Source organism: Bipolaris maydis (assembly GCF_028858645.1).
Source record: "Bipolaris maydis strain C4 unplaced genomic scaffold PSV08scaffold_3, whole genome shotgun sequence".
Taxonomy (NCBI): Eukaryota; Fungi; Ascomycota; class Dothideomycetes; order Pleosporales; family Pleosporaceae; genus Bipolaris; species Bipolaris maydis.
The window spans coordinates 1,792,164-1,814,325 of record NW_027093859.1 but is presented as its reverse complement, the minus strand read 5'-3'; the positions used below and the strand labels follow the sequence as shown (position 1 = coordinate 1,814,325).

At 52.7% G+C, this 22,162-nt stretch overlaps 9 protein-coding genes across 9 annotated transcripts; 6 read left to right on the top strand and 3 right to left on the bottom strand.

Annotated features, from left to right (window-relative positions):
- Window positions 1-1,813: 1,813 nt before the first annotated feature.
- PSV08DRAFT_386401 (uncharacterized protein) lies at window positions 1,814-3,870 on the top strand (the record flags this gene model as incomplete). The annotated part of the gene is made up of 4 exons (XM_014222007.1): window positions 1,814-1,880; window positions 1,979-2,246; window positions 2,307-3,765; window positions 3,850-3,870. 4 exons carry the CDS (start codon window positions 1,814-1,816, stop codon window positions 3,868-3,870), a joined length of 1,815 nt encoding a protein of 604 aa, XP_014077482.1.
- Window positions 3,871-4,426: 556 nt separating this feature from the next.
- PSV08DRAFT_360057 (uncharacterized protein) lies at window positions 4,427-5,201 on the bottom strand. The gene is made up of 2 exons (XM_014222006.1): window positions 4,903-5,201; window positions 4,427-4,728 (listed from the first exon to the last, which is right to left on the bottom strand). The coding sequence occupies exons 1-2, from the start codon at window positions 5,048-5,050 to the stop codon at window positions 4,562-4,564; spliced, it is 315 nt and encodes a 104-aa protein (XP_014077481.1). The 5' UTR covers window positions 5,051-5,201; the 3' UTR covers window positions 4,427-4,561.
- A 176-nt stretch (window positions 5,202-5,377) lies between these two features.
- On the bottom strand, window positions 5,378-7,356 carry PSV08DRAFT_197354 (Alpha/Beta hydrolase protein). The gene is made up of 4 exons (XM_014222005.1): window positions 7,198-7,356; window positions 7,016-7,143; window positions 6,482-6,965; window positions 5,378-6,421 (listed from the first exon to the last, which is right to left on the bottom strand). The coding sequence occupies exons 1-4, from the start codon at window positions 7,312-7,314 to the stop codon at window positions 5,498-5,500; spliced, it is 1,653 nt and encodes a 550-aa protein (XP_014077480.1). The 5' UTR covers window positions 7,315-7,356; the 3' UTR covers window positions 5,378-5,497.
- Window positions 7,357-9,727: 2,371 nt separating this feature from the next.
- On the top strand, window positions 9,728-11,173 carry PSV08DRAFT_386397 (uncharacterized protein; the record flags this gene model as incomplete). Its single annotated transcript, XM_014222004.2, has 2 exons — window positions 9,728-9,945; window positions 10,002-11,173. The coding sequence occupies 2 exons, from the start codon at window positions 9,728-9,730 to the stop codon at window positions 11,077-11,079; spliced, it is 1,296 nt and encodes a 431-aa protein (XP_014077479.1). The 3' UTR covers window positions 11,080-11,173.
- A 331-nt stretch (window positions 11,174-11,504) lies between these two features.
- On the top strand, window positions 11,505-12,436 carry PSV08DRAFT_244924 (uncharacterized protein; the record flags this gene model as incomplete). Its single annotated transcript, XM_066092323.1, has 3 exons — window positions 11,505-11,693; window positions 11,833-12,103; window positions 12,219-12,436. 3 exons carry the CDS (start codon window positions 11,505-11,507, stop codon window positions 12,434-12,436), a joined length of 678 nt encoding a protein of 225 aa, XP_065949607.1.
- An 851-nt stretch (window positions 12,437-13,287) lies between these two features.
- PSV08DRAFT_399871 (vesicle coat protein) lies at window positions 13,288-14,973 on the top strand (the record flags this gene model as incomplete). The annotated part of the gene is made up of 2 exons (XM_014222003.1): window positions 13,288-13,299; window positions 13,449-14,973. The coding sequence occupies 2 exons, from the start codon at window positions 13,288-13,290 to the stop codon at window positions 14,751-14,753; spliced, it is 1,317 nt and encodes a 438-aa protein (XP_014077478.1). The 3' UTR covers window positions 14,754-14,973.
- Window positions 14,974-16,441: 1,468 nt separating this feature from the next.
- On the top strand, window positions 16,442-16,758 carry PSV08DRAFT_348737 (uncharacterized protein; the record flags this gene model as incomplete). The annotated part of the gene is made up of 2 exons (XM_014222002.2): window positions 16,442-16,600; window positions 16,690-16,758. The coding sequence occupies 2 exons, from the start codon at window positions 16,442-16,444 to the stop codon at window positions 16,756-16,758; spliced, it is 228 nt and encodes a 75-aa protein (XP_014077477.1).
- A 1,429-nt stretch (window positions 16,759-18,187) lies between these two features.
- PSV08DRAFT_276532 (uncharacterized protein) lies at window positions 18,188-18,609 on the top strand (the record flags this gene model as incomplete). The annotated part of the gene is made up of 2 exons (XM_014222001.2): window positions 18,188-18,341; window positions 18,533-18,609. Coding segments are annotated over exons 1-2 (188 nt in total), but the record flags the coding sequence as incomplete, so codon positions are not given.
- A 343-nt stretch (window positions 18,610-18,952) lies between these two features.
- PSV08DRAFT_360051 (TIP-1 family-domain-containing protein) lies at window positions 18,953-22,050 on the bottom strand (the record flags this gene model as incomplete). The annotated part of the gene is made up of 6 exons (XM_014222000.1): window positions 18,953-19,866; window positions 19,938-20,185; window positions 20,249-20,517; window positions 20,576-20,710; window positions 20,770-21,608; window positions 21,677-22,050. The coding sequence occupies 6 exons, from the start codon at window positions 22,048-22,050 to the stop codon at window positions 19,149-19,151; spliced, it is 2,583 nt and encodes an 860-aa protein (XP_014077475.1). The 3' UTR covers window positions 18,953-19,148.
- Between the last annotated feature and the right edge of the window lie 112 nt (window positions 22,051-22,162).

The following is a 22,162-nucleotide window of genomic DNA, read 5'->3' as shown; positions in this document are numbered from 1 at the left end:
GCAACCATGATGCGGTAAGTTTTTCCTACTACTACCCCAGTAAACCCTGTCCATCTTGCCGTGTACAAGTCCCGAAGGGAGTGGTGCACTAGATGGGGTCGTGCATCAAGTTTCGCAATCAACCAGGCTATACAGATGACATGTTATTAGGTTCTTCGGCCTTGGGCAATAAAAGTGACACTAGCGCCGAGCATGTAACTGTGCGAGCCGTCAAGAGGATACGTAACATGTAGCAAGCAGCATCGACTTGTCAAGCAGATTGCGTCGCACTGCTCACACAAAAAGGTACCTTGGTAATGCTAAGTAGGAATGCTCTTTCAATACGGTATCGTTAGGCATCGTGACGCATGGTCCCTCGAGGCAACTTTATCAGGTGTACTTGGGAAACCCGGAAGCAGCGGAACAGCGGTGTGCTCACCGAACAGTCAGCTCTCAGGTACGTCAAAAGAAATGCTTGAATGCTCTTTCGCTGTCCACTAAACAAGCTTATTATTAGTGCTAATGACTCTATTTCGACCGTGCTCAACGAATTCAACTACGTAGACAGCATGCCCCCGCCCTGCATCTCAAGTGTGTCAAGTAGCGGCACTTGCAGTTCCCTTGGCTCGCCCACAATGTAAAGACAAAGGTGACACACGTAAGAGTCGTACATGGCCTGGTTGTACAGCGACTCGTCCATATTCAACAGTTGCCATCGGCCTACATGGCTCCGAAACCTGCTCGCGCCACTCTAGGCAGTCTCTCATCAATGAGCAACACGGTGCATGGGAAATAGATGATTATAGTCGCCCACAGGTTTTTGATAGCTTGACTACGCCCTATTGACCCTATCGCGAATCGTGCAGGCGCCTTGCAGCATCGTATGCCCGAGTTTTGGTTCCTGCATCTTTGTGTCACCATGGCTATTCTAGCCTCTTGTCCAATGACACCCAGCAGTTCGCTCTTTCCTTGTTCGCAAGCTGGCCCATCAAATAATGTCAAAGACAACCACACGTGATCCTCAGCATTACGGTCAAATTCCTGAAATACAGACTTGGTCACAAACACTACACTGGGTGTACCGTCTGGCTTCGAATCACTCGAGTCGATGGATTCACAGTAGCACCATGGCCCGAGTAACTGACAGCGCAGACATGACCAAACCCAATACCGATTGGCATCGTCACTTCTGTCATCCGTAACTTTGGTTTCCAACCGGGTGTCGTAGTATTTGCCTTATTCTGCACTACCGGCAGCGGCCGCGGCACTGCCTGCTGTGTAACATCCGGGATCATGCATCATGCATCTACTCCACAATCGTCTCTTCATACTAGGACTAAAAAGCCCAATCCATGGTTACCTTCTCAATGCACTCGAGTTCTTCCATGGATTTGTCTGCAGGCAACTTAGGATGTCCTTTTCCAAACGTCAGAATCAGAAAGTGGTAAATTCTGCCAGACTTGAGCAGTTAACATGCAGAGCCTCATCGTCCAGCTATACCATATAACGGACCAAAAGTGTACCGATTCTTCAACAATCTAGACTCGGGTAAACGGCAACGGAAAGCAGATATGCCTTGCTGCATATCTGTACCTGCATCGCAACCGAGTACCCTAACCTTGTGCCACCGCAACGTCAGACCCACACCAGGTTGCTATCGTGGTGGAACGAAAGCAAAATACATAAAAGGAAACGACACTCGACAACACCAAGACTCAAGCTCTTCGGCTGTAGTTGTTTGTTGGACTCACTCTACTCTCGCTTCTTACCTTTCTGCCACTCGTTTTTTTTTGCCAGTCTCTCTTACCATCTTGAAGGACTAATCAAGTCAGCCATGAAGCTCAACGCCTACGTACCTCTTGTGGCGTTTGCGGCTGTTACTGCTGCTGAACGGTTTCCTGGTATGTCTCTCTTTCGCCACTAGTACTTGTGGAAGTTGGCAATCTTCAACTACTATGCTAGCATTCAAATATAGATAGTTGCTGACACGTTTGTTCAGTGAACTTGCCAAAGCATGTGCGGCCTCGCCAATATTCTGCTCCACCGTCATACTCACCCGTGGGTCCGAGTTCGAGCAGCGGCGGCGGCGGCGCATCATCCAGCTTTCCTAGCGGATCTTCGACCTCGCTGTCTACCGGCGTCTCTTCCACTGTCGACTTACCATCTGTCCAAACGTCTTCATTCCCGCCCAATGCCACGACGCCTGGTCCTTCGACAGTCGTCATCACAAGCGTCGTTGTCATTACATCCGTCATTCCGCCTCTGCCGTAAGCTACAGTACATATAGTGCATCATGGAAATCAAACACTAATAGTCACATAAAGTAGTACCTCAACTTCTACGGACGCTACTGGAAGCAGCTGGGGAGTAAGCAAATCTTCCTCTATCAGCGTCCCGCTTTCCACAGGCCCCCAATCATCCGGCACTGGCTATCACTCTTGGCCCCACCACTCTTCACATGGATCGTCAGCACCTTACGGAAACAGCACTTTGACTTCTTCGTCTCCATGGAGCACTGGCATAGTGTCAACTTCGTCAATCCCGCCCCTGACTTCTGCTGCTAGTAGCAGTCCCTCGGCATTTACCAGTTCCCCTCCATATCCTTCCAACGGCACGCTCACAGAGACCAGCACGGGATCTGTAGCTACTCGCAGCGGAAACGCGACCACATCCGCGGTGCCCACTTCGTCCGCGCATTACAAGCCCCCTGGAAACCTAACCAGCAGTCTCTCCATTGTGACCGACTCCGTCTTCCCGTCGTCAACCCCCGACATTTCAACAATCAGCTGGATCTCATTCACATCTGGGAGTCCATCGGCTACACCCTCAAGTCCATCATCTGCTACTTCAAAATACACAAAATCTACCTCATCGCGCCGACGCACCACGACTACCAGACGCCGTTCTACAACACGCACTTGGAGCAGAACACTGACCATGTCGTTTTCCTCGGCTGGTTCCGCTTCGTTTACGCCTACTCCTTCGGGCCATCTACCATGGACTAGTAGTACGGCGTCGGAGGAAGAATCGTCCACCGCAGCTTCATCATCTGGTAGTACCGCTACACCGTCTCCATCTGAGAACTGGCCGTCTTCTTCTGCTACCCCATCTGAATCAGATACTTGGCCTTCGTCGTCCGCTACACCATCCGAATCCGATAGCTGGCCCTCATCGCCCTCCTCCTCCCCCTCACAATCCACCCCTACCTCTTCTTCCCTCAGCACATCCGACCAACTCTCATCAACCAGTACTCCCGCATGGCCACCAGCTTCCTCCTCCCCGTCTTCATCGCCATCCAACAGTGCCACAACACCCTCCCCAAGCACTTCCTCCCCACCATCCCCCTCCACCAGCACCGACGCAACCGCATCCTCCTGGCCCGTTACATTCCCCTCCTCCCACCCCACCCCTTCTTCTTCTTCTTCCCCCTACAATTCCTACTCCACCCCACCCTCCACCTACACCGACGCAACCGCATCCTCCTGGCCCGTTCCTTCCTCTTCTGCCTCTACCTCGCTGTATACTACTTATACCTATACCCCTTCCTCTTTTTCTTCCCCCCCGTCTTCCTCTCCCTCATCACTCTCTTCCCCATCCGCTTCTTCTTCTTCTTCTTCTTCTTCAGCGTCATCACCCTCAGCATCCCCCAGCTCCCTCACCCGCCCAACCACCACCTTCGAAACAAGCACAACCACGACTAAATCTCAAGCCTACGCCCCCGTGCCCCCCGTCCAGACCTATCAAGTTCGACATCACCACCAGCGTGCTGCCGAGAAGACCAATGTCGTAAGTACACCCTCCCACTTCACCTTCCCAATACCCCACACATTCTGTTGCATGGTCGGCTAATCAGGTTTCATGTGTGTATAGGTGAGATTGTGGTTTGTCTGATTTGACGTGGGGGACTGGGATAATCGCTCGTCTTGGTAGGCTTCTTTTTTTTTTAAAAAAAAAAAAGGGGGGCGGGGGGGGGGGGGGGGGTTTGACTATGTGGATGGGGGTGGCGCGCATGTTAATGAACGGTTTTGGGGCTGCTTTTGTTATGATGACACCACCAAAAAAAGAAGGATCGCGTGAGAATCATGTTTTTTTACTTCTCTACTCTCCTTTTGAACACAAAGTATTATAATGGAATCTGGGGGGTTTTTTTTTCTCTCTCGCGCGCGCTTAATCTTAAGAGGTGAAGAAAGGGGATTGGACGTACGCAACGATGCAATTGTAAGGTGTTTACTTGCTAATTCTTCTCTCGGAAACAGAGGGAGGAAGGGGGGGGGAACAGAGTAACGGTGTTAAATATGTGTGTGCGTGAAAGACTCTGTCATGAAAAAAAAACGAGGGCTTTGCTAAGTATGCGAAAAAAAAGAAAGAGTCCTCAAGAACCCTCTCAATACATCATCCTTGCTACACCAACATCCCACAAAGACGTGTAACAACCCTCAAGACATAATTCCATTGAAAACATTAGAATTCTTCATTTCGCCCTGAATACAGGCTACTTTTTGTAAACCCGCCTCTCGTAAGATATGCAAATCCGCTCATACTTCATTATGCATCATTCACTTGTCCATGCCCTGCCCACAATCTACATTTTTCCCTTGACCTCGCCCTTCATCTCCGCCGCCTTGCCCTTTGCCTGTCCCGCAACCTCACTCGCCTTTCCCTTTGCCTCGCCCGCAACCTGGCTGGCCTGGCCCTTTGCCTCTCCCGCAGTGTCAGGCGTAGCTTCCTTGACGGCGTTGGCGACTTCCTCTGTTCGACACAACATAAAACGTTAGTTATTCATACTCAATAAAAGAAAAAGAAAATATGATGGGTAAGAGGGCGGGGAGGGGGGGGCTAAGACCATAGGATGTCGTCATGTTCTCGGCTAACGCGAGGGAGAGCGTCAGGAGGGAAGGGAAATAGGAAAGGAAGGGGACGTACCGCCTTTCTCGATGCCCTTTACAGCAGCACCAGAAATTTTCTTGTCAACTACCTTTGCGGCATCTTTGATAGCGTCTACGGGGCTCTTGCGGGCAACGGGTGTGGTGCTGAAGAGGCGAGCTTGACGGGCGATCTGTTGACGGAACATGTTTGCTTGCTTGCTTGTTTGTTTGTTTGTTTGATGTGTAGTGGTATGTGGTTTGGTTTTGAGCGTTGGAACGTGGATGCAAGTTGAAAGGCGAGAGAGAAATCAATTGAAGCTTGAAATTAGAGAGACAAAGCGATGGGCGACACGGACAGCTCTTTTTAAAGGATAGGTGGGAGGTGGAGTTAAGTGGTAGCTGCTGTGGTATGACGTCGATGTGATCAGCCAAGGAAAAGTGGGCAACTACGCGCATGTGCATGCAAATCATGGCGGAACAAACATCGCGATTTGCGAATTTCGCATCTGAGAGAGAACACCAGAATTTTCTTGCATGTGAAGTTTGCCTTATTTTTCGATGATTAAAGAATATTCTTCTTCGTCTAGTGATTACTATCCTTTTTTTTGTTCATTCCATTTGTCTCGTGATTGGTTATTTTCCTTCTTTTGCGTCTAGTATAGCGCCTTCTGCCACCATGCACACCTAGCATTAGCATTACTGTCGCGAATCTCTTCAAAACCAGTGATGTTGAGCTCCAGAACGCTTGCGTCCGGCCCGTACATTCTGAATTCCTTGACGCCAACCGCGTCTGGAACGCCCGTCTCTGCAAAGCTCGTGATGAATGCTTGCAGAGCCCTAGCAACAGTAGCGTTAGTGACGCTCTGCGAAAGAGCTCCACCGTCATAGTAAGTATATGGCACATCCTCTCCGTGCAGGGCTGGGGGAACGGCAAAAAGGTAGCCATATGTCTTGTTTCCATATGCCTCTGAGAGGTACCAGGTGTTGCAAGTGAAGGCGCTCTCGGCAACGATCAGTTTAGCACGCTCGTAGTCGTTTGTATAACCCAAGGAGCCGTCGAAAACCGGTGGATACAAGGTATCCACAATATAGTCAATCGTTGACTGCGGTGCATTGGCATATGATTCCCCGAGCTGGGTTCGTAGTGCAGTTGAAGTAGTAATTGAGGTTGGTGTAAAAATGGCTCCTTCGTCGGCATTGTGACCAATCATGAGGCGTACGTTCTTGTCGAATCGCCCCTGTGCCAGGAGCAGACCGGGTTGGAGCGGGACGAAATTTCCATCCACCACGGGTCCATAAGTATAGGAGCCATATGGGGAATCGTAAGTGACTTGCTGGGCATTGGCGCGAATGACGGCGTCAGATGACAGAGCGCGGAGCTCAGCCAAAGAGGTAGCGTTGGTTAGGTTGAGAAACTTGTTGTATACAGTCTCCTGGGTAATAAGGGAATTGACTGGCTGCCAACCAGGGCTCTGCGGAATCGCTTGCTGGAAGGGAGCTGGGCCCTTGGCGCCTCCGTATGCGGTAATCTGGTGCATGACGGAACCTCCGCCTGCACTCTCTCCAAAAACGGTCACCTATAAAGAATGTCAGTCATATCGGGTATGAAAAAATGGGGGGGCAAATCTTTTACTCACTCTGTTCTTGTCGCCGCCGAAAAGATGAATGTTTTCTTGGACCCACTCGAGCGCCATACGCTGGTCGTACAAGCCCAGGTTAGATATACCTCCTTCTGATTGGAAAGACGGTCCTCCCATCCAGCCCAAAGCACCCAGGCGATAGTTCATAGCAACGTAAATGACATTTCCATTAGTCACGTTTCCAGAAGCAGCAAGCAGGCCAGCCGGGTTAGCATACTTTGAGCCTCCGGTGTATCCACCACCGTAAATCCATACGAGAACTGGAGCTCCGAATCCTTTGCCGGCATTCTCAAAGACATCCTCGGGCACAAAAACGTCGAGAAAGAGGCAATCTTCTGATTCTCGAGGATCGCGTGGTGGGACTACGCTGCTAGAATTGGCTCCTGATGGTACATAGGGGATTGGCGGTTTTCCTAGTGCTTGCGCAATCAACGCCGCTGTAACTGTTGCTCCCCATGCGCCACTAGCTTGTGGGCAGATCCTACACACATAAGTAAGAATTTCACCGCATAGTTCAGTTGACTCAAATACCTTGCTTCGTCGCCGTTGTTGATCGCTGACCGGTTCATTGCTGGAGCCTGAGGAGGTGCCCATCTCAACTCGGCAACAGGGGGCGCGGCATATCGAATATTCGAAAAGTTGTAGAAGTTGCCAGTGTCCTGAGAAGGAAAAGTCAGAACCACCAGCTCCCTAACTGCGATAACAATACGTACATTGAATCCCGAAGCGCGGTAGATTTGGTAGCCCAAGTCAACAGTAGGCAGTGAGGACAAGTCTTGAGCGTACACCGCACCCACAAGGGCCGCTGTTGCAGCACCCAGACGAAACATATTAAGTTAGCAAACCCGGAGGAATAAACGGAAACGCAACGCAAGAGAAGTGAAAAAAAAGATAGAACCACCAGGCAGCGGAGAACCTAAGTATTTGTTTTTTGCCCAGGGCACTCTGGGGGGGGAGGGGGCAAGCCTCGCGAATTACTAAATAATGATCTACCGCGGTATTTGCAAGGTGCAAACGCCGCTTTCTAGCCAGATGTAGAAACAAACACCCATATACGACTGTTGGTATCTTACCGAAGCTAGTGCTAGTGGACAAGTTTTGTGGCCATTACGCTCAAATAGCCGTAAACAGAAGTAAGTGCAATGCGCCCCCAGGCAGCCACTCAGTACAGTAACCGTGAAGGGGAGGCCCAGACTACCCTCTACGGGTACCTATGGCCGGATATGTGGCTAGGTGGAGTATAGACGTATACGTCATGGGGCGGAAGCGTCGGCGGTACAGCGCATGAATTAATTCGTCCGTGGAGTATTCGCTCACAGGTCCAATTCGACGTCGACACTGACCTGTGCTAGCTGCGTTGATGTTTTGACTTTGGAGTCAAAACATTGTTTTGTCTTGCAAGCACTTGGGTGGCTATGCATGGCAACTTTGACGGTCGAAACATAAGTATGGACATAGAGTATCTTTTGACCCGGCGACACGGCACACCCCCAAGTTATCTCGGTTCGAGCTCCGCATTGACAACCCGCACTAAGATCTTCCCCACCATGACGCCTTGCCTAAGACAGGCTTTGGGCCGAGGTACCCGTGTGTTGTCGCTGACGACCTAGTCTCGCTCTGGCAGAGTAGATGCGGAGTAAAGAGCTGACATTGCGGAGGATGGAGAAGAAGTTGAGAAAGAGAGAGAATAAAGTTACTCGGGAAAGAAGCTCAATGGTGTATAGACTCGGTGTCGCATGACGTTCGGGTTTAGCCCCTAGTCCCGGGGCCCTTGTTTGCCGTTCAAGACCGATCTCATCCGTGTTGACCAAAAACTTTCCTTTATCCTATATTAAGATCGTATTACACATGTATTGCATGTAAGCGCCCAGATAACGGGGGATCAGAGACCCGTGTGCTTCATTTGGGAATCTGGTTCAGATGATGATAAAGGGTAATTACACACCCGCAAGACGCGACAAGAGGTAGGCGGTATCTTGACTCGATTTACTTGAACAATGCTTTCCAGCTACTCAACTGGCAACTTTGACGAACATTCCAAAGCCGAGTCACGCGGAAGCATATCGGTTGCCGAAAAAAGGTCACGTGGAGCAGGTCCTTGTCATAGTAGCACTCAGCTCCCAGTCTTGCTGTTGTTTTTGTTTTTCTGTCCCTTCCTCCCCCCCCCCCCCCCCCCCCCCCTAAAAGAAGGGCAGCCCAAGGCATCACCAATCGTCATTCTCTGACACCAAAAGCAAGTATTCAATGCCGTGTTACCCATGTAACCCCCCAGTTACATATACCCTCCACAGTCCATTGTGCTACAAAGGCAGAACAACGGACACATATACGACACAGTGGTGTAAAAAGCCCTTGCAACTACAGACGCAGCGCAACCGTGACACAATGCCGCACGCACAAAGCATCGCAAACAAGCGGTGACTCTGGCTCGTTATGCTGACGAGTCGCGTCTCGAGAGTTTGAAGGGGGAGGGGGGGAAGAGAGAAAACAAGCAAAATGCGGCGGCGAGACAATGTCATGACATGACGGCTAGGGCTAAGCTAGTGCTGCGCGCGCCGACGCGGCATTTGTTCTAGAATACTTTGATGGATAGAAAGCAAATTCGAGATTTTCAAATGTTTTGATGATTGCGACGGGAAGAAAAAAGACGGGAGGATAACACGTGAGCCCTAGATAGCGTTATCTACAGTATTATAGTAGGCCGCCCACGTTTCAGATTTGGGGGGCCCATGATGCCTCGTGGCAAAAAGGTAAAGCTACCACCAGTACGACGAACCGCCCCCTCGCATGCCTGTCAGTGCCGTGCGTTGTCGCCGCCGCCGCCGCCGCCCTCATCCAAGACAGCGGAAAAAAAACGAAGCTAGTACCAGACTGGACCTGCAACTCATCATGCGCATGTTGAATTAAGAGGGGGCGCGCGCACACACACTCACACGCGTGGGTAGGGGGGCTCGACTCGACCCTGACCGACTAACTCCACCTATAGAGTAGACTACAACTACACTAATCCGACACCTCTTCTTTCTTTCCCCACCCGCCCAACACACCTACTGCTGTGCGATAACAGAAACAAAAGAAGATATGCAGCGGCCGTCATTGCCATGATGATTGAGGGTAATTTTGGTGGTGCTGAAGTTACGCAACAAGAACGCACGCTGAAAGCGATTGCTTTTCTGCAAGGTTGAGCCTGGCTAAGAGAATTTGGGGGGCGCGCGCTGTCGGTGAGAGAAAACGGAAACGGCCATGGACAAGTTTCAGGGCGGACATCACACTTATTCAACGCCAGCGTCCGAACGGACGAGGAGCCGGGCTCCGACTGCGACGGGGGACAAGACGATTGCGAAGAAGAGATCGAGTTTGGGGCGGGCAGCAGGCGGGTTCCAAAGCAGACTGCTTGCGTCGTTGAGAAGTAGGAGGAAGAGCGACAACAATGGGCTAGCGCCGAACAGCAGCCCCTCGAGGTACGTGCCGTATCAAGTCATGTATCGCCCGCCAGTCGCTCATTACAGCCAAGCAGCAGCCCGTTTCTGGACGCATTGTTCCGGCTGCCAGATGAGCTTCACATCTACATGCTACGCGAGCTTTGCGTCGCTGACCTGCTTGCATTGCGACGGACCTCGCGCGTGCTCAACATGCTGGTTATGGAGAATGCGCCGGCCCTGGTGCGGTACTGGGTCAAACACCGGATGGGCAATCTGCACCTGCAACTGTACCCAGCGCCGAGGCCCAGTGCCATTGACTTTCCCTTTTTACTGACCATGAGACGGCGGCACATCGCATCCCTAAGGTTGACGCGGCAGCTTGCCGATCACCTGGTAGGCGAGCCGGTGGAGCCAGCAGTGTCCCCACGCCAGATGCAGCTGTGGTCCTCGGTGTATGAGCGGATGCTTCCTTTGGTCTTTGGCGTGGGTTACTTTCTCGACGAGCACAGACGGCTACTGTTGGAGAGGGATCTCGGACATATACGACCGCGCTCACGAATTGGCTACCATGTGCGCACGACTCCGGGAATTGCCGACCAAGAGAGGAAGATTGTCAAGAATCTAGATGCACCGCTGCGGCTACAGTACTTTTACATGTACTGCTTCATAGTACAGGTGCTGCTGCGAAAGACACGGCGGGCGAGTAGTGCTGAAGCGGTGGCAATGTTTCTACACGAATGGTCCCACCAGCCGGCATGCTATGAAGACGTTGCCTTTTTTCTGATACTGGGCGGTATAGGCCGGGTGGCCAAATTGCTCGCGTGCCCAACGTACAGTGAGCGGAGACGATACCTGCTTTCGTTCCGGACACACATGTCGCCGCACACGAGCAAGTGCTGGCGAAGGCACTGGAAGGATGCAGGCGTAGTCTCACCGGCTCTACTCGACGACATTCCTTGCACGCAGATTGGCATTACGCAGCTAGACCAGATCTGGGCTCCACTGGTTGCCCAGATGATGGGGCCTGGATCCAGGGACTGCAGTGAACAGGAAAAGAGGCGCTACGAGGAACTAAAGCTGTCGGGCAAGTTCATCAACGAAGTGATGGGGTACGACATCCTGCAGGGCCGTGCAGCAGATGGGGGCGAGCTTGACGATGACCACGAGCCATGAAAAAAAAAGTATGTATGTATCATGGGTTAGCAGGGGATTTGCTCTAGGTACATGGCGGAAGGAGAGAGGAGAAAAAAGACCCTTGTATCGGTAGCATTGAAGTGCCGTGCATGTTTGTTGTTAGGTTCTGACACATGTGTGGTGCCGGGCAATCTCCGCTGGTTTAGCGGTTAAAGAGGCTTTTGTGTTTTGGTGTGGCTTAGTTTGTGCTTAAAGATGCAAGCAGCCCACATGTATTACGTACAGGACCGGCGGACTAGCGCGGTATAGAGGCCTAGTTTGAATTGAGGACGGTGGATCCCGCAGAAGTCACGATGGACGGTTTTTGTTGCTGAGTGACATTGGGCTTGGCGTGGATTTTTTGCATGTGCTTGGTCTTAAGAGGAGGGCGCCAAGCAAGCTACCCACTGCGGCCTGGGCTTAGCATGTCAACGGCGGGTGCTGTGTGGCTGCATGGGACAGGGCGAGACAAGGGGACAGTTGGAGAAGCGTTGTCGACAGGTGGAGACGTGGAGGTGGGTGGTGGGGTAGAGGGGTGTAAGGATGGCTATTGCGACATGCGTGGTAGTGGCATGTGTGTGTTTCTGTCTTGCTGGGCTGGGGCACGGTGGCCGGTGGGTGGCGGATAAGATGGAGAGGTGGATGAGACGTCGCCAGAGGCAGAGAGCCATGGCGAGGGCGAGAGGGCAGACCCTGGAGGGGTTGCTGGCGCGAGGGCGGCAAGCCAAGGGCGAGTCTGTGCGCGTCTTCTAGAAAGCAGCGAGCGATGGAGGCGAGTGGAGCTCGGCTGTGGCTCTGCAGCAGACTGGCCGATGTGCAGCGAGGGGCGCAGCCAATGGCGTCGACGCGACTTTTGCCGCAGCGTCAGTGGGCACCACCACCACCAGACGGACGGCCGCCATTCAGCCGCTGCTGATTAACGGCGACGGGCGAGACGGGCAGCGTGCTGCAAGCAGAATAGAGGGCACGTCGAGTCAAGCCTGGGTGCAACGGCCAGCATGGACAGCAGGGAGCATCCAAGACGGTCAAGCCGTCTTGGGGCGTTTCAGGCAAAAGCAAAGGCACGCGGTAGTGCGCTCCAAGTAGGCAGTAGACAGACGGAGGCCATTGTGAGTGCAAATGCCTGCCTTCGGTGGCAGATTGGGATGACGTGCAGAGAGCCAGACAGGCACCATGGATCGAGACGAGGCTGCGTCATTGGCTGCGAGTCGGCGACGGGCGGGTGGGGTGGATGCAGTGGACGGAGTGGATGCAGATGGGTGCATGGGCGGCGGATGGAGGGACAGCAGACAGCGCGACAGCCCGAGATGAGAAAGCAGAGAACACTATGGGCGGAATTGCTCCATGCGCCTCGTAACGGGCCAAAGATGCTTCCTTGGATGCTGCAGAGCAGCACTGCTGTACGGCTGATGGGTCCATTGCCAACACCACCACCACCATGACGACGACGACGACGGCGATGATGACGTGCATCCAGCCCAATGTACGTACATGTGTACTTGGATACAGTAGTGTACATGCGTCCAGGCCTGCTCTGCCTTGGTGTGCTCTTGCTCGTCTCTCGCCCTCTCGCCGCCGGATGCGTCTGGGGCGTCTGCAAACTGCAATGGGCGCACCACCAGCCCCAACGGCGGCGCAGCCAATGGCGGGCCGTTGATGCTGACCGCAACAACAGGCCGCATGCATCCCGGTCGCTGTAGCGTCGGCTCTTGGACAGTTGCTCCGCCGCCCCCGTAATTGCTCCTACCACTTGCACGCAGCCCAGAAGAGCCAGCATGCGAACTAAAATCCCGCTGCTTTCTACTCATGCCCTACTGCGCCAGTCCCAGCCCTAGCGTCGTCCTACACGCCCAAGCCCCAAACCATATAATCCCAAGAGCCCGGCCCAGCGTTTGCGACCACCACCACAAAGTCCCCATCCAAGTGCCACCCCTTCCACTTCCTCCACCCTCCCCAGCTCCCGACTCTCTCCACGAGACACCACCACTACCACCTTCACACCCACCCGCGCACCATCCTCACTCCACCACTCCCCAACGCCCTCCACTCACAGCAGCCCTCCGCCACCCCATCTCTCCGCCGGCCCAAGTTTCGCGCGGCAACTACGCCTCTCTGGGCTACCCATCAGTCAGCTGAGCCACCACTCCCGACCCCACCATTACACACTGCCAAACACCATGAGACGGTAGACACTAGATAGCAGCAAATATGGACTTTACGGTAAGCGCTTGTCCCTGCTTCCTTTGCCCAAAACATGCCCTGGCTTGCCCCGGCCCGTCGCCTGCTACCCGTCATGTGTCCCCAACCTCGCCTCCCTTCCTCCCTCCCCCAACAACAACCACCATCACGGCTAACGCGACGCCTCTTAGATTTCGCTCGCGCACTTTTGCGAAGTCCACGGTCCTACCTCCATCATCTGTACCCAAGCATCCACCTCGCCCTGCGGCTCCTGCAACCCATGCGTCACGCCCCCCTCCGACGAGCCCCATTCGGCCTGCTCTTATAATGGCCTGTACGACCAGCCCACCTCCCTCAAGCTGAACCCGCGCGCCCCCCAGCTCAACTCGCCTTTTGACTCGCCCCCCACCAGCCCAAACTCACCCTCACACAACCCATACTTTCCCAGCTGCTCGTCGTCGTCCGCTGGCAGCAGCTTCGGCGGAAGGAGACCTAGCAGCACCCTCGAATCAGACTCGGACGTATGCGAAAACTGCCAGATGGTAGTTCCCCAAAAGTACAGCGACAAGATTCCCAACGGCGCCCCCGGCAGCCCCACCAAGGACGGACGAGGAAGGAACGGCAGTCCCGTGTTACGCAGCTCACAAAGCTATCCCGTACGACGCTCCATTTCGCGCGATGATGTCAGCAGTACCGATTCGTCAGACGTCTCAGACACCGAACAGTCGGCTTCCTTCCAGAGTGGCAACTCGAGCTTGTATCCAGACTCGGTGCCCGCCTCGCCCTCTCTTAGCTCAAGAAGCGTCCACACCCACACCCTCAACTACATCTCCACCAGCCAGCCACAGTCGCCCAGCACCTACTCTCTGTTGCGACGCACCTGCATCCGAACCTTGTCGACCGAGGTCCTCCCTCTCAGCAAGCCGTCTGGACCCATAATGTTTGGAGACTCGGTCGCTGGCTACACCATTGCCTATGTCTTTCGTCTGCAGGATCCGCGATCGCGAGGCGCTAAGCGCACCTATGCGCTCATTGCCATGGCCGGTCGCGACTGTCGCAGAGCCACAAAGGCCATGGTCAAGATCACCGAGGCTTTCGAGGGCATCGCCAACCGAATCATTTCGCTGGCCGACAGGGTGCTTGAGCGAGAAAGCGCAGCTTCGCAGAGCATACCACGTCCAGCAACGGCCGTACCCGGAAGCACTCCCCCTCTCGGCACTTCGGCCTCGTCAACATCTTCGGCCACCTCACAGCTGTTACCGCCTCAGAAGGAACGAACCTCTTCGACCACCAGTGCGCCCAGTTTCCGCAACATCACTCCCGTCTCTTCTTTCTTGTCTGCCAAAAAGCTCGACCCCGATGGCTTCCCTCGTGTGTCTCGTGACGTGATGAAGGCCAAGAGCCTGATTGAGATTGTCGGCCAGGAAAACTTCTTCGTCGACCTTCACACCCTCTTCTGCCGACTGCTACACTCTTTGATCAAGCAGTACGGATAGATTGTTCCCAGTTGTCGCTTCTTTTCAGCGTGCACTACCTTTACTTTCTCTTCGTTGTATTTCTTACTCACTGTTGCATTTCCTACTAGTCGTTTCTCGTCGTGCGTTATAGCGTTTCCTTTTCCCATTAGTTCCACAGTGTGTTGGAGCACCGGCGTTAGGGGGGGGGTACAACCACTTTTCTTCCAACGACATTGTTATCTTGCTTCGCGACTCAACAGACCAGACGATCAAAGGTCGAGTAGCTTTATACCCTGTTTGCGATACCCGAAGCTTCTTGTTTTTGTTGCCGGGACTGAGCAGTGCACATTAGATTCGTGCAACTTGACTCTTACAACGGCGTTCTGGAGAGGGTAATCGGGGATGCGAGTTGTCGACGATGGAATGCTTGCTACTGTACTAGGTCGTTAGTAGCAATGGCGTGGTTAACGTCGTGGATGAGGTGATGCAAGAAGAATAGCAGTCACAATATGAAGTTGTTAAGACGACATCTGGTTTCCTCAAGAGTACATTGTTTTGTAAAGTGTCCAAACTCTACTTTGTCTGCATGGCCATGTCTGCCTAAAGAGCCAAACCTCATGTGCTACATCAGGTTAGCCTGAGTACCATGAGAGGCCAATACACACCCAGGCACAAGCACAACTCTAACAGTACTCAACCGTCATCTTAAACACGCTGCTACTACACACCCGAGCTTCAGACCCTCACGATACCCTTCGGAAAAGGCACACGGTACATGTCTGCTGTGGCTTGCCCGCTTCCTCGATCCGCAACCACATGGCCCACCCGCGCCGGTGCACCCTTCTCCGATACCGGACGACTCCAACTACTTATTACCAGGATTTAATGATTGCCGATCTGCACGTCTGCAAGTGTGCAGTCTCCTGACAATAGAGTGAGTGATAAGTGGTACGCGGCTTTTTGCTCGTCATGGCTGGATACGATATCGGCCCGGATCACTCGGCTGGCGGATGGATGGGTGGCCTTACATTGGGTTTGACGTCATGGCCTTTTTTTTTCTCTCCATCACCATCGCATAGTGTCGACGCTTGGCGGATACGGCAAAGAAAGGTTCCGATACATGTCATAGCTTTGATCTTTTTGCTCTTTCAGAGTTGTTAATTCTCCGTCTGTGGGGAAGACATGTGGCTGTGATTTAAGCATCATGGCTTCAGCCAAGTTTTCAACCATCTGAAAGCCAAGTTTTTGCTGCCCTCTTTCGAGCATGACGAACGTTGTTGCTGTGGCGCTGGCCAGAAAGGAGTGATTGTCACGGAGGCATGTTCGCAAATGGCCACTATGTCTGATGATTTCCATATGTGGATTGAACAGCTGGGGTTCATACAGGGTAGATGCGTTCAACTGACGTAGTTGGAGGTCACAGTATGACGAATGTCAGAACATCATGTGTAACTCTCTGCTACCGCCGAGGAGTATACAAATGGAATGAAAGTACACCTCATCATCTTGATCAGAACACGCCATCGTCGATTTAACGCCAGGTTGACTAGGCATCCAACCAACCACAACAAACTCCAAATCTATCCGACACTCTTAACACGTGAGGACCCCCGGCCATTCCCTAAGCCACGCACGTACGAATAGCAACGCTTACCCCAATAAGCAGTGTCATACCTCATCACCCCATCACATTTACCTCGTGAAACCCCCCCATATTACATCTCACCATGGACTCTTTTACCGGAAACGGCTCAAACCAAGCCGCATCAAACAACAACCAGCAAAAAGAAGATTACCTCGACAAGGGCCTTGACGCTGTAGAGAAGAAGTACGGTGGTGCAACGGCTGAGGACACACAAAAGTATCGGGGTGTGAATGAGAAGATTGTATGTTTCCGCCGTTCTCCTAGTTCCACTCGGAACCAAGGGAACTACATAAAAAGAAAAAGAACAGCAGGCTAACACTTGGAAAATAGACCGATGGTGCACGCAACATGTTTGAAAAGGCGACTGGCAAGAATGTCCCCGACAAGTTCTCCAACTGAGGACCCACCACCGACCACCGCGTCCACGCCCAACAAGAACGGGTGCTGGAAGGATAGAATGCATAAGCTCGACGACAGGTGGTCCAAGGTCCGGCCGTATGTTGAGAGGCTGAACGGAACAATCGTTCCGTTGCGCTCAACATACGAGCAAGACCGAGAACAACAAATGGAGCTGCATGCTGCGGTCCGTGAAGACCAGAGGCGTGGAAAGTTAGATGATAATGATACCTGTACGAATAGGAATGACTGAAATCAAATTATAAAGGCAAACTATGGTTTTCGTTTAAAAACTTAATTGTCGTAGTTTTTTTTTTGTTGCTGGGGGCATTAAAATGAAAAGGTGAACCAAAGGGAAAGAGAGAGAGAAAGAGAGAAAATTGTTGCTGCCCGTCCCGGTTGGAAGGAAATTATCTCACACCGCCTCCTTCTTTCTTACTTATCATTCTTTTCTTTCTCCATTATCCAAACATGACACATACACAAAATAGGACCGAAGAGAAACCTCCTCAACTACTTTCGCAGTCTTGCTTCATTTTTTTCTCAACTCTCTCACGTCCTCTCTGCCTTCCAATATGGACTAGGATAGTAAGCTTATATGTATGTACGTAAGTTTTATAAGCGACGATATGCCCCGCGGCCCTACTTTTTCTTTTCTTCTTGCTTGATTGATTGCTTGCTTGCTTGCTGCGCGCTTAAACATGCAAGCATGGTGCAGGTATGGGCATGTAAGTACACATGCATGTACCCAAGTCCACAAGTGCAATATGCAATGCACGATGCACATGCTAAACTGGTGCTTACAGGATGCATGCGCGGTGCAGGAAAGGCGCTAGACTTGGAAAAGATGGGGTATCCACTAGGAGAAAAAGGATTCAAACATGTGAAAAGGGAGCAGGCAAGTCGACCCAAAAAAAATTAGAGCAAGATCATCTGTAATGTGGGTAGTAGGTAGACAAGTACAACGTCCAGTGTGCTACCCTTACTAGACTCGAAAATATCGAATCCAACAACCCACCCTTATTCCCCCTGAAGTATACACTCCCAGAAACCAGCAACACAAAAAAACATGTGAACCCCTCCAACCCGCCATCTTGCGCGTGACACCCCTCATCCAAAAAACGCGCTACCCGCCGCCGCCCCTTATGCCTGTAGCCTTTTACCTTTTTACCCCGCCCCCACCACAAACCACTCCATCCGCGTCGATCCATCTGATCCTCTGATCTTCGTATCCGCGAAAACGTTCACCCCAGTCCAGTTCAGTCCAGTCCAGTCCAGCCCCAGTCCGCCTCACAAAAATAACATCCAACTACATGCACCAACAGCCCCGCCTTGAATAACACGAAAAGACAGCCAAGAAAAAAAAACCCCCGCGAGTCGCCAGACCCCCTCCAAAACGAAAGAATACTTCTGAACAAAAAAAAGAAAGTAGTTCAAAAGAAAGGCAAATGTCCAGCAACCCAAACCAAGGCGATGGTGCCGCAGGCTCCGACTACCTCGACAAAGCCTTCAACACCGTCGCCAGTAAATTTGGCGGCGCCGAGGGCAAGAAGATTGCAGCGAATAAGGGGTTGAGTGAGAAGATTGTATGTTTTTCCCCCCTCCCTTACCCTTTCCCCCCCTCCTTTCACCTATTCCTACCTTACCTTACCTACCGATCCACATTATATCGACTTACACAAGTAACACCGCTTGGTGGCCAACCCCGCAAAAAAAAAAGAGAGAGAGCCGAGAGGAGGGGCAAAAAAAAAAGCTAACGCAAATGCCTACCCTTTAGACCGACGCAATGCGCAAAGCGTACGAAAAAGCGACGGGGAAGAAGGTTGATCCCAAGATTTCGAATTGAGACGGGGAGAAAAAAAAACTAGTGTCGATTCGTAGTAGGTGGGGAGGGGAGAGAGAGAGGAGGAGGGGGGGCGGGGAAGGGAAAAGGGGTGGCTTGAGTGAAACCGAGGAAGGAGACGTTTACTTAGAATGCTGGTGGTTGGTTGGTTGTGTAATATGTGTGTGTGTGTAAAGAAGAAAAAAGTATAGATCCTAATATCCCTTACATACTAAACTACCCTTTCCCGCCCCCCGCCATTCATCCAAGACTACTATTTCTTAACTGCAAAAAAAAAACTGTAGCCTGCTGTAACATGAAAAAAAAACGACCGAATTTACTTGAAACGACATGGGGAAGGGGCTATGTGTTGATGAGACAAACAGAAAGCATGATTCAGAAGAGAGAGAGAGAAAAAAAAACTCACTTAATGTACATTTTCCCCGGGACGTTACGGGATGAGAAGACCCTGCATATTGAATCTCCTCATTCTTGCATATAGATGCAGACACACATACACACACTCTTGAGATGGTGTCAGTCATGCAAACTACTACTAACCCCATCTACCTCAACCAGCCAACTCGACCCTCCGCCTCAGCAAAGACCTTGCTTCCGTCTCACTCAATAGCTCCAAGCCTAAATCATCTAGCACATCTCTAGCCGCCTGGTTATCCGCAAACAGCCGCTTTTCCACTTCCCACAACCCCAGCAGCTCTTCAGCCCCGGCAGCAGCAGCAGCAGCAGCGCCAGCCTCATTTCCACCGCCCAATGACATCGTTTCACCGGGGTGATTTGCTTTTTGCGCAACCGACGGATCCTCATCACCGTCTTCTGCGCCGCCCCAAGCCTCCGTGTCCCAATCTTCGTTATCCTCGCCACCGTCGTCATGCTTGGCCTGATCCTGGTCTGATGTACTAGATGGACTGCCTTTGACTGGTAAGCCAACAAGTTTCACACCCTCGAGACACTTTCTCAGTCCCGTTTCGGCCACACCAGGGCCAACATGCTTGTCGACGACGCGGCACACAGCCAAGACATCAGCGTGCAACTGTATGGCACCCTGCGTGGAGAAGCGGTACCGGCACATCACATTCTCCCAAAACACCGTCGAAATAGTAGTCAGCATGGCCCGGGTGATGCGGCGCAATGGTGCAGACGCAAGGGCACGTGAAAGGAACGCTAGTGTTGTGCGCAGATAAACAAGCAACGGATCCAGCTCTGCGGTAGGCGAGGGTTCTGCAGCGGAACCTGAAGCCGAGGGCCCACCCAGCGTGGCCCACGGGTTGCTATTAGAAAAACAAATGTCAGTACATAGCTTTCGCATTAAACGGTAAAGTGATGTGGTGAAGAAACGTACATGTGCCGATATGCACGCAGCGCCTCGCGCACGTTGCTGTTCAATGTGTCGATGATAATCTTCTCACTGCGGTCACGAAGGCGCGCGTACCACGATGCCGTTTCGTCAAATAGCGAGCCTGCTTCGATGTCGTCGCTCTCAACCTTCTTTGACGTGCGTCCGGCCACATCTGCAACAGTCATGGTACCAATATTACTAGTCGGGCTACGAGCGCGATCTTGCAGCTCCTCCCAGATATCCAGGAAAAACTACGAAACCCAAAGTCAGCCGCGAGTCACATAGCACAGGGGTAATGCAGATTGCGAGCCTACCACGTCGTCGCTCCAGTCACGCATGGCCCGTTCGAGATAATCTGCACTGCCAAAGGTCTTGCAAAGGCGCTCCAGTCCTTCGACGCCAAGCAGCTTTTCCTGTTCCTCTTTGGTGATGCCGCCCATGGCACGACCCAGCGACGTTGTCATAGTCAGATACGCTTCGAGATTGCTCTGCAGCCTCTCGTGCAGCTTGTCAAAAATCGCAATCTGAATATCAATCAGGAAGGTGAGTTTCTGGCTAAACGAAGTTAGAGGCCTGTAGCGATCTGCAGTAAATGTAAGGTTAGCGGCAGATTTGCAATGTAGGGTAAGCGAGAAAAGTACCCGTTATGGTCTCGAGCAGGTCGTTTACGCGGATCGCTCCTTTTGTGGGCTTGGTGGCTTTGGGATCGACGCTCTCATAGTCAAGATCACCAAAGTCTGGAGCCTTGACAATGTTCTGATAGCGGGATAGGGCAACTGCTGTGTGTCAGTCATCCGCAACAAATTTCCACATTGGGCACGGTAAAAAAGCTTACAATCCTTTTCCACCTGCAGCCACCGTCCAAACCAATCACCCTGTACGAGGAATTCCCATGAAAGCCCCTTCCAGCCATCAACGCCATGACCAGCATCGTAACCCCACGTGTCTCGGAGGTCCGTGTCAAAGTTCATCACCTCGTGTATCAGGTGGCTCAAAAGCTGTGGCTGACCAGCGACCTTGGGCAGCAGCGAGCCAATCTTGGTGCGCAGCATGGGTAGCAGGGCAGTTATGAAGGCCGACATGGCATCAATGTAGACGGGGTTGAGCGCAAGATCGGTTCCGCGGAAGTGGCGTAGTAGAACAGGCTGGACATGGTCATTGACGAATCCGCTGTAGTCGTTCAGAAGCGTGGTGATGTGGGAAAGAAAGTACTCGGGCCGGTCGATACGGTTCGTAGGCTTGTCGCCTTCAAAATGATAGCGGAACCGCATCTCGAGCGGCTGCACCAGTACCTCTATGGGGAACAGTACTGGCGGCAGCTTGACCTTGTTCCCAGGACCGTTGACATAGCTCATGCCCTCGAGCTCGGGCAATTGCAGGTCAAGAAGTTTGATAATGGCAGCCTCCCATTCTTCGCGCAGATGCGTGGGTATAGTCGCATTGGGCAAGGGCCAACGTATCTTCTTGAGCGTACATTCGAGCTGGGCAGAGAAGGCGTCGAGAATCTTGGTACGCAGGGCGTTGGTGATTTTGCTGACGTAGTAGACCAGCTGGGGCGCGGCGCCTTCTGCGTCTTCTTGCAGGTTGACGAGGCGCGTGTGAATGGAACGCAGCTGCTTATACGGTGCGAGGGCGGCTTCGCTGGACGTCTGAAGCTTTGCATGGGCTTGTTTACTATAGCGGTACGTCAGCGGGCGGCGGCTCTGGGGTATGAGAGGCGGCAGCTGCTGGCGCTGGCGTACCTGAGCTTGTCCACGTCTGCCAGCAGCTCTACGTAGCTGGTGGCGACATCCAAACGGTGCAGCGTGTCGAGCACCTCAGCGAAGCGGGGCACGGCTTCGTCGCTTGTCTCCGAGGCGGTTATGACCATGAGGCGGCGGTCAATGTCGGCCTGCTCGTGCCTAAAGGCGTCTGCGCGCTGGGCAAGGGAGTCATGGTGGGCGTGTGAAGCGTCTTTGGCGTTGTGAAGGTCGCGCTGGGCGTCGTGGAGCTGCTTCTTGAGCAGGCCGTGCTGGGTGGTGATGGTGGCCAATAGATCGTGGAGCGAGTCGAGGTCCCCGAGCGTCTGCAGCCTATCGTCGAGGTAGTCTGCGACGCGAGTTGAATTGTCGTCCATGGATCGTACGATTCGTGGGCAGATGGCTGCGTTGGGCGAGGGTAGGCAGTCTGTCGCTGCGGCTGACGGGATTGCAGTTACCGTTCGGCCAGTGATGGTGGGGGTCCATCCC